The sequence below is a fragment of the Panicum hallii genome, chromosome 3 (genome assembly GCF_002211085.1).
Source record: "Panicum hallii strain FIL2 chromosome 3, PHallii_v3.1, whole genome shotgun sequence".
NCBI classification, from domain to species: Eukaryota; Viridiplantae; Streptophyta; class Magnoliopsida; order Poales; family Poaceae; genus Panicum; species Panicum hallii.
The window spans coordinates 14,815,367-14,832,890 of NC_038044.1; the positions used below are offsets into that span (position 1 = coordinate 14,815,367).

Below are 17,524 nucleotides of genomic sequence, written 5' to 3' on the forward strand. Positions count from 1 at the left end.
CGATACTGTTCTTCTCGCGCGGCGCGCGGACGACGCACGCGCGTGGCCGACCGACCGCGGTCGCCGCCGCGATCGGCGCCGACGCGTCCCTCCCTTTCTCCCTCTCTTATCTTTCTCTTTTCTCCTTTTCTCTCCCTCCTATTTCTTTTTTTCCCTTTTTCCCTCTCTTTCTTTTTTTTCCTCCCTTTCTTCTTTTCCCCTCCTTTCTTCTTTTCCCCTCCTCTCCCCTGCCCGGGCACTGCTCAGCCCCGCCGCCCCCTCCTGCTTGGCCCTGAGCCACGGCCCCTCCTCCCTCACGCGCGAGCGCGCGCCCGAGCACCCCCCCCCCCCCCCCCGCGCGCTAGCCCCTGCCACGGCCGCGCACAGGCCCCTGCCGCGCCGCGCCGTGCCAGCCGCCGTTCGCACCCGCGCTGCCCCGGCCGTGCTGCGCACGCACGCCCACCCCGCGTGCTCCGCGTGCCCCGCGTACCGCGCTGACCGCCGCGCCGCGCCGCCCGTTGCCGCACCCTCGCCCTGGCCCGCGCCGTGCCGCGCCACGCGCGCACGCGCGCACGGACGACGCGCCGCCCGCCGCTGCTGTGCCGCGCGCGCTGCACAGCGTCGCCCCACGTGCCCGCACGCATCACGTCGCCCCGACCTCGCCGCCTGCGCCGCCACTCGGCGACACGGATGCCACGACGCGGCCGCCATTAAGGCGCTCCGTGCCGCTCGCCGGCCTCCCCACCGGCCACCGCCACCCGCCGCCTTTGAGGCCCTATAAATAGGCCCTCACCCCGCCCCTCTTTCCCCCACGGCCTCCACTGCCACCGCCTGCCACCTCCCTCGCCTCCAGCGCCGCCGCCGCGCCTCGCACGGCCGCCGCCCGCCGCCCTCTGTCGCCCCACTCCCACACATTGCCCCGGCTCAAGGTGAGTGGGGGAATCGAGTCCCCTTGGCCCCCTCTTCCTTTTCCCCCACCCTCGGGGCTGCCATCGAGCCCGGGCCGCCGGGGATGGCCGGCGCCGGAGCTCCCCTCCCCTCTCCCCTGTTTCCTGTGAAGGGGGGGAGGAAGAAGGTGGCCCTTTGACGCAAAACCCCTTGGCCTTCCCTGTTTTTCCAAGAAGACCCCCCCCCCACTCTAATACCCTTCCTATTCACTTCCTTTCGCAAAAGAAACCTTGTTCTTTCTAATATTTCAAACCAAACCCCTCGATATATAAACCTAGTTATACTCAACACATTTTAACATGCTCAGGGTATTTCCAGGAATCGTAAATAGGTCCTTACTCTTTCCGGATATTTATGAACAAGCCCCTGGACCCCCGTCTAACCCCTGAAACCACCTTTAACTCGTCATTTTATGTGCGAAACGACCTCCGATCAACCCGAAACTTTACCACGCCCTTTCTAGTATAGTTCTAGCCATGCCATTAAGAAGCCACCCAAAAATATTAACCCTATCCCCGTAACTAAATTATTTCTGACTCAAGCTCAACGATAAAAGCTTTTAGTTTTGTGCTTGATTGTGTGTTTATTTGTTTGCATCGTAGGACACGGAGTGAACGAGGAAGGTCCCGACTGTGACCAAGTGAACGAGGACCAGTACTGCGACCCCGAACCCGAGGGACAGTGCTTCGATCAGGACCTCCCGCAAGGACTTGACGATGGCAAGTTCAATTCCGCCCTTTGATGCATGTTTTTTTGTCCTAGTTTTTATAAACACAACCCGATGGCCTGTTTTATAAAATTGCATAGTTTTGTGTGTCGTAACCATGGTAGGATAGCCACCCTTGTTGTGACAACCATACCTTGACCACCTAATTTTATAAAGAAAATGCGTGTGTGTGGGAAAGGGTAAAATGTGGATTTGAGAAACGAGTCGGACGGGATGGATGGCATTTCTGTGTGAATTGCCGTTGGTGTGCTCGTACCTGTGTGGTTGAGCGTGGAGGGGAGATATCCATCTTGTCACCCCTAAGGACCGAGTTGATGTGTCGTCTCACCTAGCTTCCTGTCGTGCAAACCACTTGACCGTTGTATGGGCAACGGCTTGGCCTAACCCCACTAGTTAGTCTGATAGCCATCAGGAGAGCTGGGAGCAACGGGTGATCAAGGAGACGGGATAAGCTTTGTGTGACTTATGCCCCGGTTAAACCTCGGTGGTAGGTCGAATGACCCCTTGATAAATCCCGTGGTGGCTAGTCAGGTCTAGCTAAGGTGGGTAAGGGCTTCGATGGGATCTGCACCGGCACTAAGGTGTTCGTGCTGTGGTACCCCACCTGTGGGTAAAGTTGCACACCTCTGCAGAGTTGAAAAATCTATTCGAATAGCCGTGCCCACGGTATTGGGCAAGTTATAGTGTGGTCACATAACTAGTGTTTCTCTTCGGGAATGGTTGGGCTGGCGTGAGTTGTTTGGAAGGTGTCCGGCAGATGTGCCGTGTGCTACGGCGGACGGGGAGTCCGGTAGCAGTTTAAAACTTGGATCCTGTGTGGATCAACACCGTGTGCTCCTTGGTACAAGAAAACTCGTTTTAAAAATGCTTTTAAAACAAACCCCTGCACACAACAGAGTTTTCCGCAAATGAACCATAACTTTATCCTTGGATTGTCCTGTGCATTAACTTCTGTTATACCCCTCCGTGGGTGTAATTGGACTTGCTGAGTACGTTTGTACTCACCCCATTCTTACTTTTACAGTGGAAGACCCAGACTACGTCCCCGAAGACAACGAGTAGGGTTTCGTCCTGCACCCAGTCTTGCCTGTGGTTGAGGCCACCGTTGGATTCCGCATGGCGCAAGACTCTGATGATCCTCTTTTCGTAACTAGTGTAGTGGTGTGGGTTTTAGTTGTAATCCTCGCGATAGTGGCGCTTCACTGCCCATTACCGCGAAGAGTTGTACGGTGATGTACCATCTGTTGTAATAAAAGTGTTATCAGCCTCCTGGGACTGATAAATTAACACTTTTAAGTCTTCCCTGATGGGGGGACGCTTCAGGTGGTATCAGAGCCGTAGGCTGGCCGCAAGACGTGACCCTAGGAGCGAGACCCCTTTTCAGACCCTAGGACTTGTCCCGGTTTAGAAATTTTCTGCACAAACACTCACCACTGGTCTTTGCCTTGTTCCAGATGGCTAGCAATGGATGGGTTAGCGGAATCTGCCACGCAGAGCCTGGCCTCCCCAAGTTACTATTGCTCAGCCTGGAACGCGTTGGGATCATGGAACCACAGGAGTATGCCTACCGTGAGTACATCGCCGGAGGCACCCTTCGGTGCGACATGATGGTTTTTGTGGAGAGAAGCACCCGCTACCCTGATGTGGACCCTTGGTTCATCTCCACTGCTGGTTTCCGCTTCCCCAACACCTACCGAAAAGCCGCCCGTAAAGCCCTGCGACGGCTGCGTGTGCTCTACAGGCGCCACCTCCAGCGGACTCCTATGGGATTTTTCCCACCCGCCGAGGGAAGAGGACGCACTTGGATTGCCCGGATGAGGGGACTTGGACGAGAAGAAGAAGACCTAGAAGACACGGTTTCCCACCTGTCCATCTACCTCACTGGCTTGGATGCACTCTACCGCGAGCAGGCGGCACAACTGAAGCAGCTAATCCATGGGATTGAAAAGTTAACCCAGGAGCTGGAGGAACAACGGACAAGAGCTGCAAACGCCGAGTATTCCTTAGCCGCCCTCCAAGTCTAGATACAAGAATACGAGAATCGCAATGGAATAGGTGGATGGATAGAGGAAGAGGAAGAAGAACCCATGGAAACCCATTGGGATAAGGGTACTCAGACCGAAAACGAGATGGATCGGTTCCTTCCAGTAAAGAAGCGCTCTATCAGGGCCGAGGAAGAATCCCCATGATAGGATTAGCACCTCTAGCTAAAACCCTACCCTAATGACCACGCATCTATGAAAACTGTACCACCCCTGTTGTAATAATAAATATCGTCCACTCCCTTTTGCACCTGTACCAGGTTGTTTACCCTGTTTCTGTTTCAGATGGCTGAAGAAGGATGGACCCAGGGCGATTGCCAAGGTGCACCTGGATTTCCCAGCCTCTTAATCAACACCCTGGAGAACCTTGGCGTTACAGAACGTCCAAGGTACTACAGCCGAGAGTATGAGCACCATGGTACCCTCCGCTGCGGGGTGATCCTGGTCATCGCCAGGAGCAACCGCTACCCCGACATCCAGCCTTGGCGAGCGACCGCCACAGGATTTAGACACCAAGATACCTACCCCCTGGCCATCAGAAAAGCACTCCGTTATTTGTGCCGGATTTTTGAAGAACACCTCGCCCCCACGCCAGCGAAATTCTTCCCGCCGGCCATCAGGACCCCAGTCTGGGAAGCGCGCATGAGAAACCTGGAACGACGTCGCCACGAGGAAGGCCCCCTGTACCAAGTGGCTACTTACCTAGCCGCCCTGGACCAACTCTTTGATGAGCAAGCTAACCGTCTGAGGGAGCAGACCCATCGAGCCGAGCAAGCAGAGCTCGCAGTGAGACTGCAGCAGATCCGAGCCACCCATGCTGAGGCAAGAGCCGCAGCCGCGGTTAGCAGCGAAGCAGTAGCCCAAGAGAGCCTCAGACAAGCACGAGACCGGCGTATGCAAGATTGGACCCGAAGTGGAACGCCAGTCCCGGCAATTGGGGAAGACCATGTTTTACTCAGGACACTCATCATAGGATGGGGGACACTCTTCAGAAACACACAAGCCCCACCCGAGAACCCTGAAAGTTCCGCTGCTGCCGCCGAAGAAGATGCTGCAGCGCAACCCTCGACCAATGGAAACCCAGAGGACGGCGAGCAGGGATCACTCACGCTCCCGCCCCAGAAGAAGGCCTGCCCCGCGAGTGAAATGACCGGCGCCACCCTAGTAATGTGTCCCCAGCCACTTTTGTTGTGGTACCTGATCCCAGACGAGTAGTACGATACCTAGCCTTACCCTAAGTTGTAACCCCCCTTGCAGTAATAAAATGGTTTGTGCTTGTTGTTTGTGATGTTGTGTGCTGGTTTGTTGTGTGCTGATTATTTATATGAGTACCGGCAGGAGGTAGATTCTGCCTTATATATATACGAATTAAACAACTTAAACATCACATAATCGTAACCCTAGTTTACCCAATCAACAGGTGACCCCCCGGAACGTCGCGAGGGCCTCTCGTGGCCGGAACCCCGTAGCCGCTAGTGTCGGAGCACATCCCGTTGAACAAGATCTTCCCCAAGGAGAACAAGAAGTAAGCCAGAACCGAGGGGGAAGTCGAGAAGGAGAACAACTACCACCACCCCCACCCCTCGGAGACCTGGCGCAGATCATCCATAACCAGACCCTCATACTGGAGACTCTGGCGAATGCCCTCATTAACTGGCAGCCACGAGGGCAGAATATGAGCGACAAGCTGACGGCCTTTCTAAGGACCAAGCCACCTACCTTCGCCGGATCCTGCAACCCGTTGGATGCTGACGACTGGTTGCGAGTAATTCAGAGGAAGCTCGAACCATTCGAATGCCAGGACCGGGATAAAGTCCTTCTGGCAGCCCACCAGCTCACCGGAACAGCATTATTCTGGTGGGAAAACTATTGTGCCGCAGCCGAAGATGCCTCTAACATCACCTGGGGAGAATTCGTAAGGGAGTTCCGCCGCTACCACATCCCTTCGGCCACTATGAAGCGCAAGGCGGATGAATTCCGCGCACTACAACAAGGAAGCATGTCGGTGGAAGAGTACACCCACCGGTTCATAGAATTGGCCCGGTACGCGCCGGAAGAAGTGAATGACGACGATAAGAAGCAAGACATGTTCAAGAAGGGGTTAAGCCCAGAACTCCGGACCTTGCTTACTCCCCAGATCTATCCGGACTTCAACACCCTGATGAACAAGGCTATCCTCACAGAAAGGGCCAAAGCTGAAGAGAGAAAGGATAATAAACGCAAATTCCTGAAAAGTAAGGCCCGCCAACAGGACCGCTTCCAAAAGCCGAGGAACACCAACTACACTGCACCAAGATCTCAGGCCCCAATGCAGTATAGGACTCAGTTCCAAGTGACAGGATCACGAGCCCCTGAAGCACAGCTTAAGAGTCAGAATACCATGAGGGCCTCGCAGGGCAACACAAGCCTGGTCGCCTCCGACAACAACAATGTTAGGGCCTGTTTCAACTGCCGTGAGACAGGGCACTTCATCGCCAATTGCCCTTATGCCAAGAGCAAGCCGGCTTCATCGGCCTTCTCCAACACGGTGAATGGGCCCAGACCAGCCCTGACCGGCGCCAACCGAGTGCCTATCCGCAACAACGACAACAGTCAGCAGATGAAGCAGCAATCATTCGGACGAGCCCGCGTCAATCACATCGACGCGCAGGAGGCTCAAGAAGCTCAGGGCGTAGTGCTCGGTGAGTACCTAGTCAACTCGGCTCTGGCGACAGTATTATTTGATTCTGGAGCATCGCACTCGTTTATATCCTCGAGCTATGTGGAGAAACACAAAATATCTACAGTACTACTAAAAACACCCCTATTAACCCGGACGTCTGGAGGCGACATCAATTGTCAATTAGGTTGTCCACGGGTAAGGATCAATTTAAGTGGGGTAGACTTTCTAGCAGATTTGGTAGTACTTAAGTCTGGGGGAATAGACGTGATCCTTGGGATGGATTGGTTAAGCCGACACAATGGTCTCATAGGCTGCACCGACAAAGTAGTACACCTAACAAACCCCGAAGGAGTACAAGTGATCTGCCGTACCCGGGATAGTAAGTTTGACCCAATGGTGTTTAGCATGGAAGCCAGGCCCTTAGAAGGAGTTCCGGTAGTGAGCGAATACCCAGATGTGTTCCCCGAAGAGCTTCCCGGTATGCCGCCGGACAGGGATATAGAGTTCGTCATAGACCTTATCCCCGGAACTCCTCCGATAGCCAAGAGACCCTATAGGATGGCAGCCTCTGAGTTAACAGAATTAAAGAAGCAACTAGAAGAACTGCAACGAATTGGTTTCATTAGACCAAGCTCGTCACCATGGGGAGCCCCAGTTCTGTTTGTCAAAAAGAAGGATGGGAGTATGAGGTTGTGCGTAGATTACCGGGCACTGAACGAGGTTACCATTAAGAACAAGTACCCCCTCCCCAGGATTGATGACCTTTTCGATCAGCTAAAAGGAGCCAAGTACTTTTCCAAGATCGATCTAAGGTCGGGATATTTTCAGCTCAAGATTAAGGAAAGTGACACCCCTAAGACAGCTTTTGTCACCCGCTACGGGCAGTTTGAGTTCACCGTAATGTCCTTCGGACTAACCAATGCCCCTGCCTATTTTATGAACCTCATGAACAAGGTATTTATGGACGAGCTGGATAAGTTTGTCGTAGTCTTTATCGACGACATACTTATCTACTCCAAGAGTATTCAGGAACATGAGCAGCATCTGCGGGTAGTATTGGATAAGCTGAGGACACATAGGCTCTATGCTAAGTTTAGCAAGTGCGAATTCTGGCTGGAAAGAGTAGCTTTCCTTGGTCACATCCTGACCGCGGAAGGCGTAGCGGTAGACCCAGAGAAGGTCGAAGCAGTCTCCAACTGGCAGCGACCAACTAACGTTAGTGAAATCAGGAGCTTCCTTGGATTAGCCGGATACTATCGGAGATTTATCGAGGAATTTTCCAAGATAGCCCGACCCATGACGGAACTTCTTAAGAAGGAGAAGAAGTTTGCCTCGACGGAATATTGTGAAAGAAGTTTTCAAGAATTGAAGCAAAGGTTGACAACCGCCCCAGTGCTGACCCTACCGGACATTCATCGGGACTTTGTCATTTATTGTGACGCATCCCGATAAGGATTAGGGTGTGTACTGATGCAAGACGGGAGAGTCGTCGCATATGCTTCCCGCCAACTCAGGACTCATGAGCAGAATTATCCGACCCATGATTTGGAATTAGCAGCCGTAGTGCATGCCCTTAAGATTTGGAGACACTACCTGATTGGAAATAAGTGTGAGGTTTACACCGACCACAAGAGCCTGAAGTATATCTTCACTCAGCCGGATTTAAACCTAAGGCAAAGAAGATGGTTGGAATTGGTCAAGGACTATAATTTGGAAATTCAGTATCACCCCGGGAAAGCAAACGTAGTAGCCGATGCCTTAAGTCGAAAATCCTATGGGCCCACGAATGGCCACCTGCGAGAGGAAATGGCACGATTAAATGTGCACATTATACCTCAAAGTTCCAGCCAAGTGCTAAACGTCCAATCGACATTAGAGGATAAGATTAGAGAAGCCCAAAGCTCGGATCGGGAGTTAATGAAAATCTACAAACGAACTGGAGAAAACAAAGCACCAGGATTCAGAGTAGACGATAAGGGGACGCTGTGGTACGAGAATAGGATTTGTGTGCCCCAGGAAGGAGATTTCCGGCAATTAATCATGGACGAAGCCCATAACTCAGCCTACTCCATCCACCCAGGATCCACCAAAATGTATATGGACATAAGGCAAAAATATTGGTGGAATGGAATGAAGGCGGATATTGCACGATTCGTGGCTCATTGTGATACCTGCCAAAGGATCAAGGCCGAACATCAAAAGCCGGCAGGATTATTACAACCCTTGCCTATTCCGGTCTGGAAATGGGATGAAATAGGAATGGACTTCGTAGTGGGTCTACCCAAAACTCAGAAGGGACACGATTCCATATGGGTAATAGTGGATCGACTCACCAAATCTGCTCATTTTATACCTGTACGAACCACTTATGGAGGAGAAAAGCTGGCAAAACTCTATGTGGAGAACATAGTAAAGCTGCACGGAGTACCTAGCAGGATTGTCTCAGATAGAGGGACCCAATTGACCTCTAGGTTCTGGAAAAGCTTGCATCAGGCCATGGGCACCAAATTAGATTTCAGCTCCGCATATCATCCACAGACGGATGGTCAGACCGAAAGGGTAAATCAGATTATGGAAGACATGCTGAGAGCATGTGTCCTGACCTACGGAAAGGACTGGGAGCAGAGCCTTCCCTATGCAGAATTCTCGTACAATAATAGTTATCAAGCCAGCTTGGGCATGTCGCCGTTCGAAGCTCTCTATGGAAGAAAGTGCAAAACCCCCTTGATGTGGTCGGAAGTTGGGGAACGTGCCCTAGTTGGACCCGCACTCATAAAAGAAGCAGAAGAAAAAGTAGCAGAAATCCGCGAGAAAATGAAAGCAGCCCAGTCGCGACAAAAGAGCTACGCAGACAAGAAGAGGCGAGAAATAAGTTTCGACCCAGGTGATTTTGTTTATCTCAAGGTCTCGCCCATTCGGGGAACGCGAAGGTTTCAAGTACAAGAAAAATTGGCCCCTCGGTACATTGGACCGTATCGAGTTCTGAAGAGGGTCGGAGCCGTGGCATACCGACTGGAGTTACCAAAAGAAATGTCGGATATACACCCAGTGTTTCATGTCTCGCAATTAAGAAGGTGTTTGAGAGTACCCGAGGGAGAACATGTGCCGGTGGAAACAATAGATCTGCAGCCGGATTTGCGATACCAGGAAGTACCGGTCAAAATTCTGGACACCGTCACTAGGAGGACGAGAAACTCCGAAGTACGGATATGCAGAGTTCAATGGAGCAGACACGGAGTAGAAGAAGCGACCTGGGAACGCGAGGAGGCTCTAAAGAAGGAATTTCCCCATTTGTTTAGAAGTCAGCCGAATCTCGAGGATGAGATTCATTTAAGTGGGGTAGGTTTGTAACGCCCTGAAAATCCACCAAATTAAAACACGCGCTAGGGTGCTTCGTTTAGAAATCACTCGTTGTCAAAACCCTAACCCTAACCAGATCGTTGTCCCGTCCCGCACCGCTCGGTAGCTTGTCGACCGCGCGCGACCGCCTTTCCACAATTAGCGCCGGTGCGATTCTTTTCTCGCGCAGCGCGCGAATCCCGCGCGCGCGTGGCCGCGGTCGCCGCCGCAATTGGTGCCAGTGCGATACTGTTCTTCTCGCGCGGCGCGCGGACGACGCACGCGCGTGGCCGACCGACCGCGGTCGCCGCCGCGATCGGCGCCGACGCGCCCCTCCCTTTCTCCCTCTCTTCCCTTTCTCTTTTCTCCTTTTCTCTCCCTCCTATTTCTTTTTTTTCCCTTTTTCCCTCTCTTTCTTTTTTTTTCCTCCCTTTCTTCTTTTCCCCTCCTTTCTTCTTTTCCCCTCCTCTCCCCTGCCCGGGCACTGCTCAGCCCCGCCACCCCCTCCTGCTTGGCCCTGAGCCACGGCCCCTCCTCCCTCACGCGCGAGCGCGCGCCCGAGCACCCCCCCCCCCCGCGCGCTAGCCCCTGCCACGGCCGCGCACAAGCCCCTGCCGCGCCGCGCCGTGCCAGCCGCCGTTCGCACCCGCGCTGCCCCGGCCGTGCTGCGCACGCACGCCCACCCCGCGTGCTCCGCGTGCCCCGCGTACCGCGCTGACCGTCGCGCCGCGCCGCCCGTTGCCGCGCCCTCGCCCTGGCCCGCGCCGTGCCGCGCCACGCGCGCACGCGCGCACGGACGACGCGCCGCCCGCCGCTGCTGTGCCGCGCGCGCTGCACAGCGTCGCCCCACGTACCCGCACACGTCACGTCGCCCCGACCTCGCCGCCTGCGCCGCCACTCGGCGACACGGATGCCACGATGCGACCGCCATTAAGGCGCTCCGCGCCGCTCGCCGGCCTCCCCACCGGCCACCGCCACCCGCCGCCTTTGAGGGCCTATAAATAGGCCCTCACCCCGCCCCTCTTTCCCCCACGGCCTCCACTGCCACTGCCTGCCACCTCCCTCGCCTCCAGCGCCGCCGCCGCGCCTCGCACGGCCGCCGCCCGCCGCCCTCTGTCGCCCCACTCCCACACATTGCCCCGGCTCAAGGTGAGTGGGGGAATCGAGTCCCCTTGGCCCCCTCTTCCTTTTCCCCCACCCTCGGGGCTGCCATCGAGCCCGGGCCGCCGGGGATGGCCGGCGCCGGAGCTCCCCTCCCCTCTCCCCTGTTTCCTGTGAAGGGGGGGAGGAAGAAGGTGGCCCTTTGACGCAAAACCCCCTGGCCTTCCCTGTTTTTCCAAGAAGACCCCCCCCCTCTAATACCCTTCCTATTCACTTCCTTTCGCAAAAGAAACCTTGTTCTTTCTAATATTTCAAACCAAACCCCTCGATATATAAACCTAGTTATACTCGACACATTTTAACATGCTCAGGGTATTTCCAAGAATCGTAAATAGGTCCTTACCGCGAACTAGTGTAGTGGTGTGGGTTTTTTTTTCGTAACTAGTGTAGTGGTGTGGGTTTTAGTTGTAATCCTCGCGATAGTGGCGCTTCACTGCCCATTACCGCGAAGAGTTGTACAGTGATGTACCATCTATTGTAATAAAAGTGTTATCAGCCTCCTGGGACTGATAAATTAACACTTTTAAGTCTTCCCTGATGGGGGGACGCTTCAACAGGTCAGGACAAGTCAATACACCGGTTAAACCGACGTTATTTGAAATTGGACGTCGGTGCAGTTGTCCAGAGACTCGGTTTTCAGTTGATCAGTGGACAACTACACTCACCGGTTAAACCGACGCTATTTGAAATTGGACGTCGGTGCAGTTGTCCAGTGACTTGGTATTTCAGTTAATCAATGGATGACTACACTCACCGGTTAAACCGATGCAACGACGGTTAATCTGCCCAAGCTGTAACGGCTAGTTTTCAGATGGGGCAGTTTACATTCACCGGTTAAACCGACGATGACAATTGGAGGGACGTCGGATTAACCGGCGCTACGCAGCTTTTTTCTCCAACGGCTCTATTCGTGTGAGCTGCCTATATATACCCCTCCAATGGGTCATTCTACCACTCTTGACACCAGGCAACACCCAAACACACATACTACAGTCAAGAGCCACCTTGAGCTTCATCATTTCATACACTTGTTCATTCAATCATTCAAGAAGCAAGATTAAGAACTTGAGTAGAGAGAAGCTTGTGTGCATCCATTCTTGGTGATTGGTTCTTGCTCAAGTGAAAGCCTTAGTTGTTACTCTTGGTGATTGGCATCACCTAGGCGATCTTGGTGATCGAGGTGATTCTCGCGGAGCTTGCCAAGGATTGTGGAAGCCCGGAGAAGAAGATTGTACGTGGCTTGATCTCCACCACACCGGGATGGTGAACGGAGACTCTTAGTGAGCGCCCTCGTCTTGGTGACTTGGGAGGTGACAATACTCTTTGTGAGTGTCACAACGTGGATTAGGGGTGTGTGCCAACACATCGACACCACGGAAAAAAATCCGGTTGTCCCTTGTCCACTTTACTTATTCAAGCATTATCTTTCATGCAATTCATTTATGTGCTTGATTTAGGGATCACTAGTTAGCTCTACCTTGCTAGGCTTTGTCTCTTTTTATTCTTCCTAGCTTGTGTAAGTAGTTTAGTTACCCGATTGGTGAATTGGTGCCTTTCTAGTTTTGCATAGGTTAAGGTTGCTTTATCTTGTTTTAGAAATTGAAAAAGGCCCAATTTACCCCCCCTCTTGGTCCATCGATCCTTTCACAGTTCCGTTATAACCGAACCCGATTTGCTTGGTTCCGAGATTTTTTAGGAACCGAATGGTTCCAATTTTCTGATAACTGAAATTCGCAAGAAACCGAGGACCGATCAGTTTGGTTCCGTAAGACCGAAAGCCCACACTGAACGTCCAGTTCCATGAATCCCGACTCCGAAAATAAATATAGATTACACACATGCCCCTTCGCATCAAAACATAACCAAAAAGTCTACATAACCCTCTTCTTAACTATAAAATCGGATATTGAACACACTTAACTATTCAAAACCGTCTAAATAACCTTCTAGATAGTTTTGAAGGGTGGTTTTGCTTAGATGGCATGCTGACATGGATAAACTTGCGTACGTAACATGCATAAATTTATCTATATAGTATAACAAAATATTTGTATCTTTTATTTTCAGTATCTTTATTTTCTCTTTGTCTGACATGGATTATCCACGTGTTATTCGTTAAGTAACTAGGTGAGTCCTCCCTCCCGCGCCTCTTTCCCCCTCCTCTCTCTCGCCTGGGCGCGCGAGTGCCCGCCCCGTGCGCCTCGAGCTGCCATCCATCTAGCGACCCACCCCGCGCTGCCCTAGTGCCCTGCACGTTTGCGCCGCCACCAGTTCGACTCGCCCGCGCCTTATTCCCCCCCCCCCCCCCCCCCCCCCCTCCTCTCTCCCACCATTCTCCTTGACGTCACCACCTGAGGCTTGTCTATGTTCTTCTCCAATCGGAGGCAGCAGCTCACTCCTCACCTCTCCCTCTCAATCTCTCCCCTAGAGCAAACCAGCTTGCAGCACTTCCAATTAATCCAGCTCCTACCTTGTCCCCATCGACAAAAGCAACAGGCAGGGCCTCATCTCCCACACGCCACTTCTCTCCCTACGAATTTCCTAAAATACAAGCAGCTCCAGCCGCCTCCAATCCACCAGCACCAACACGTGCCACTCCAAATCCAAACCCTCCACCAATCAGAGCAGCGCTATTGGTCTGTGGTAAAAGAATTTCTTAATTGCTGTTTCTTCTTGGTTCTTGGGTGGATTTTACAGATATAAAGTGTATTACGATGGGCAATATGTGTAAAGGTATAACTTGATATATTGATTGCTTTGTGTGATATTTGTAAATTCTGAGATCATCTTATGAATTTGTGTCTGTTATTGACTAAAAGTGCCTTAGGAACTGCTGGCTATGCTGCAGAAAACACTGTTTCACACTTCCACTTAACCTGCTAGCTTGTTGATGTCAATGGAGCATTTAGGTTGGAATTATTACTATGATTGTGATATTTTTAGTTCTTATCGTGTTAGGCCAGTTGATTGCTTGGTTCCGTGAGGCAAGTTATTGGGTGGCGCTCACAAGCCCTACGATCTCCTATTCGTTAGCAGCTCCTTGTTGTTAATCATATCATACATACAGCACTGCGCGTGGGAGTGGGAGTGAAGTAAATGATCAGTTACTTATGGGCTTATGTTTGTGTGTGAGAAGGCCATTTTACTATGTTAGATAAGCCTGTGATCAGTGTTCTTTTCATGTCTTTGTTCTCTCTCTCTGGTACGTCAGTGATTAAATTTCCATGCAAGATTCTATCAGTTCGTTCTTATTTTGTTAATTATTGATGTAATTCGTTCATTATCATAGGGTAAAGTTGCACCAGAGCTGCATTTGATCCTCGGAGATGATGAACGAGTCTTTTCTTGATAGGATGGTTTCCCAGCTTCGGTCAACACGCAAGTAAGAGTACCATGCAGCTCACCCTGGTTTATTGATTTATCATACTGCTGTTATGTCAATTGATTAGCCATAACAGACCATATATGGAGTGTAGAAGAATACACTATTTATACTTGATCTTCTAGTTAATGTTCTTTGCTATATTTTTTAATTATTAGAGAGAACTCTGAGCATGCTCTATTTGATGATGGTTTGGTACCGTGGCTCATTTTTCATTTAGATAAGAAGATAGATTCTGAACCCATTCATAGCCTACATACCAAACAAGTATGCAAAACAGTTTCCCAGCACTAGAAGTCATTGCTAGATCTAAATCTATAATAAAATATCTAGACACGCCCAATGCATTAGCGGCTTGCATATATAGTGTTCTTGGAAATAAACGCACTAACATATTTTAGTTTTATCATGTCATGCTATGTCTTAATGTTATCCTAAACTTGAAAAATACAGGTATTACACTGGATATCCCAAGGACCTAGGGCCATCAAGAATTATACCATTCACATCTGAGCGTCAGTTTGTACAGCTATTGCATGAAGGAAGGCCTGTAGTTGTTGCCTTTACTATTAAGTATACTAACTCTGCTGTATTATGTTCAGAAACACTAAATAGAATAGCAAATACTCATATATGACAGCATTCACTCACTTTAATCCTGAAAATTACCTTTTTAGGTGCACTTATACACATCATCTTGATAAAGTACTGGAAGAGGCAGCTGCCACATTTTATCCACATATCAAGTTTGTCAGAGTAAGCTACTATTGATTTACATTTACACGAAAATTTCCATTTACAGTCTTGTCAGATCACTTCTATTTGCTGAACTACCTGAACAAGGCTGTGGACTTGTAATGCTTCAATAACTACTTAATGCCCAAATTAACACTGTAAATGTTATAGCTTATTAGGCCTAAACTGCAATATATTTGTTGGAATTAAAACCATTGTTTATCTGATGATAAATTCACAAATTTTGTCCTGATTGTTTCATTCAAATTTTACTGTGTAACTTAATCTGATGCCTCCATCATTTGTGAATGCTTTCAATTGTAGTTTTCAGCTTCATTTGTGGAAATTCAATATTGCCTATGTTTGCATATTTCTCTTAATATGTTCTTTTCTGCTTTACTTAGACAAGCAGCTTGATGAAAAGCTTGGGTGTGCAGATAGCTTATTTCTTTTTGGTACTTCATTATTAGGATTGACAAAACATGCTCGATTAAGCTAGAAATGAGTGAGTAGTTATATTTTCATAAGGTTGCTTTGCTTACCAAACCAGTCTATATCAACTTTTGGTTTCCTCCAAATATATGTTGGATACTTTTGGCCACATTACAAATTGTGCTTCCCTCCAAAGTAGGCAGTGAATATTCTTCTTCTCTGCTGTCAGGTCGAGTGCCCAAAGTATCCAGGGTTTTGCCTCACAAGGCAAAGGAATGAATATCCATTTGTTGAAGTATTTTACAATCCGGAACAGGTTATACTCGTTTACTTCATGTACATAGGTTCAAATGTTTCAGTTTCTTTGTTTTGGTTCTTCATTGCAATTTCCATTCCTACTCTGGTTACTATTTCACACCTTCTTTTATTTGATTTGTGCCCACTGGGATTTTGGATACTAGCATAATGGATCAAGATGCAATTTGGTTGTGACCTTAGTCCTGCTAAGTTACTATCACTCTTTTATGAGCATTTTTGTCATAGGTCTTGATGTTATGTTCTTTATAATTTCATTAGTATTCATGGCTAGATGATAATAAGTTGCTAGCTATAAATAATATATTTGTTGGATGATCCCAGAGGAAGAAACTATTTGTGCATGAGATGTTCAACAAGCTGGAGGTCTTGTGCTCTTGTTTGATAAAAAGTTCAAGAAAAAATTTGCTTGATATTGTAAATATAAAGCAAGTTCCTGTAGATATATATCCTCTATGATTCAAACCCCTTCGTGAATTTTCAGAACTTTGGAACCTAATTCAGGGCTATAGTGCTTTCACTTTGAGAAAAAAACCCTATGTCACCTACATTTACTGTTTGCTGGTTGATTTTAAATGGTATCGGAAGCCTAAATAATTACTTGCTCAGCTGTGTACAACACTAAAATGTTGTTACATTCTCAGGTATTCTGTATTAATTGGTTGTAGAGCTGATAGTTTTTTTTCTGCCACCATAATTTGGATGGCATATGTTTTCCATTCTTTTTGTCTGGTAATGACTTTTCTGTACTTTCCCAGGCTGCAAGCCAAGGAAAGAGCGTGGATCCTAACATCACCAAGTATTATGTAAAAGTGCTACCTGTAAGTAATTCTTGAGCTTGTGTCAATCAGTTTAATAGTTGAATCCAAATATTTTTGGTGAGCTGACGATGAATTATGTCTCCTGCAGTTCAACTATGATCAGAGTGTGTATGGATTTCGGGAATATTTCAAGAAGCATGGTTTCAAGTATTCTGAAACAAACTAATTCTGCCATTAGGAATCTGTGATGAGAGAACGCCTAGGGAGTTAACATGGAGGCATTCGTTGTCAGAGTTGAACCGTGGGGCTTTACTGGTCTCTTTCCTAGTTCGAGGAATGCCTGCCATGTACTCGTGTTAGGGTATAGTCCGGGCCTTTAGATTAGCACAGCAATACCAAATGCGTGCTGAGCTATCGACCTTCATTCCGGTAAATTAAACATTTCCCCAACCACAACCACAACCAGGAATGAGTATATTGCACGTCTTTTTTTCAAATGCGAGTGGTTTTCTATGGTGTCATATTAGTTGGAGGTGGCAGTTTTTATAGCGCAGACTGGCAAAGCCCCTGGACAATATGATGCCGTTATATTGTAAAAGAAATATCGGGGTGACTAGTTGCTGCATGTGGATCCGATTGAGGTTTGTTCCTAGAAATACTCTATTTAATCATATCCTGATTACTTTATTCCAGAAAAGTAAAATCTCTTTTCTAAGACTGAAAGAAACCCGGGAACTAGGGTAGCAGTGTGATGGCCTGTTTGGATGGTGGCTACAGTTTGTCATTCCCCTAGTTAGGTGCGCCACTGGGTTCTTTCTTTGCTAGTGTTTGGCTTCTTGCTACCGTTGTGCTCGCCCACACTTTGCCCTGCGGTCGCAGACCACTGAAGATCCCTACGTATTTCTTTGATTTTGTATATGCAAGTATACCATCTGCTGTAAAGATCTAAATCGTACTCCGTGAATTTTGTTATGAAATTATCGAGAGTTGTCGATAAACAAACTGCGATGCGCAGCGGCCAAGAAGGATTCTCGTAGCAGG

General features: G+C 49.5%; 1 protein-coding gene across 4 annotated transcripts; it reads left to right on the forward strand.

Moving 5' to 3' along the window:
* The first annotated feature begins 13,180 nt into the window (after nt 1–13,180).
* On the forward strand, nt 13,181–17,154 carry LOC112887849. 4 transcript variants are annotated; one of them, XM_025954128.1, is made up of 7 exons: nt 13,181–13,501; nt 14,148–14,240; nt 14,694–14,813; nt 14,918–14,996; nt 15,637–15,723; nt 16,481–16,543; nt 16,632–17,154. In XM_025954128.1, exons 2-7 carry the CDS (start codon nt 14,185–14,187, stop codon nt 16,707–16,709), a joined length of 483 nt encoding a protein of 160 aa, XP_025809913.1. In that variant the 5' UTR covers nt 13,181–13,501; nt 14,148–14,184; the 3' UTR covers nt 16,710–17,154. The 4 variants fall into 4 exon arrangements, with proteins under 4 accessions (XP_025809913.1, XP_025809914.1, XP_025809911.1 ...); XM_025954129.1 differs by having other exon boundaries at nt 13,181–13,494; XM_025954126.1 differs by having other exon boundaries at nt 13,182–13,591.
* Nucleotides 17,155–17,524: the final 370 nt, after the last annotated feature.